Below are 986 nucleotides of genomic sequence, written 5' to 3' on the forward strand. Positions count from 1 at the left end.
TACTGTCATACTTTTTTTTTCAAATCCACAGTTGACATTTATATAAAGCTTTTAAAAATATTTATATTTCTATCTTAGAATGTTTATAGGATACATAGGTTATTTTATTTGATGATGTCATTTAATCTTGAATACGAGTCTTTCTACCATATACTTTTCAAAATATTTTAGAGATGATGGATTTGGTTGGATTGTGTCGTCCGTTCAGAAAAATCAAAATATGAAAATGACTCGGATGAAATGGATGTTTTAGGATTAAAAGAGGCATGGGAAAACCTGAAAGCTTCGGCAAGAGATATAAGTAAAGACAAAATTTTTGAATTAGCAAACAATTTTAGAGTTACTGCTGGTAAATGGATGTTCTTCGTGTCAACTGGAGGAAAGGGAGATTACTTGTGGTCCTTAGTTGCCAAAAGTATTGTAAATGGGAATACTCTGGCTAGGAAGGCCAAAATCAGTGCTTCTACACTGGGTAGAGAGTGCCCTTATGCAAATGTACATGTAGTGTGCATCAAAAATGACAATTTTTGCGACGAAGACCAAGTATATGAAAGTGAAAGAACTATAAGAAGCCTGGGAATCAAATGTCAGCTTCAGTACAAACCAGATATCTTCACCCGCCTAGAAGTGTACAAGAACAACATTTGGAATCTCAGACCTACGATTTACATTAGCAATTTTGATGTCATTTCTAATGCCACCATTATTAAAGAAGTATGGTAGATTTTGGAAATTGAAAGTGGACCGATGAATAATTATTTTACAATGAAAAATACTTCGTTTTATGATTTTAAAAGATGTTGTGAAACAACAGAAAGTTAGTAGTTTTAGAATTCATTAAAATGTCATAAAATTATCACAAAAGACTGTTAAAATGATCTCTACTTTAAAAATTTATTTCATCTTGGATCAAGATTGTGTACCTATCTTATACTCTATTAAACCTTCATTTTTTACACGCTGCATCTCCTACTTAGCGAGGTGTT

General features: G+C 32.0%; 1 protein-coding gene across 1 annotated transcript; it reads left to right on the forward strand.

Annotated features, from left to right (window-relative positions):
* Positions 1-240: 240 nt before the first annotated feature.
* On the forward strand, positions 241-719 carry LOC134256552 (UPF0696 protein C11orf68 homolog; the record flags this gene model as incomplete). The annotated part of the gene is made up of 1 exon (XM_062739229.1): positions 241-719. A coding segment is annotated over exon 1 (479 nt), but the record flags the coding sequence as incomplete, so codon positions are not given.
* Between the last annotated feature and the right edge of the window lie 267 nt (positions 720-986).

This window comes from Saccostrea cucullata, unplaced genomic scaffold, assembly GCF_032062105.1.
Source record: "Saccostrea cucullata isolate Sc308-1 unplaced genomic scaffold, CSIRO_AGI_Scuc_v1 ctg90, whole genome shotgun sequence".
Lineage (NCBI taxonomy): Eukaryota > Metazoa > Mollusca > Bivalvia > Ostreida > Ostreidae > Saccostrea > Saccostrea cuccullata.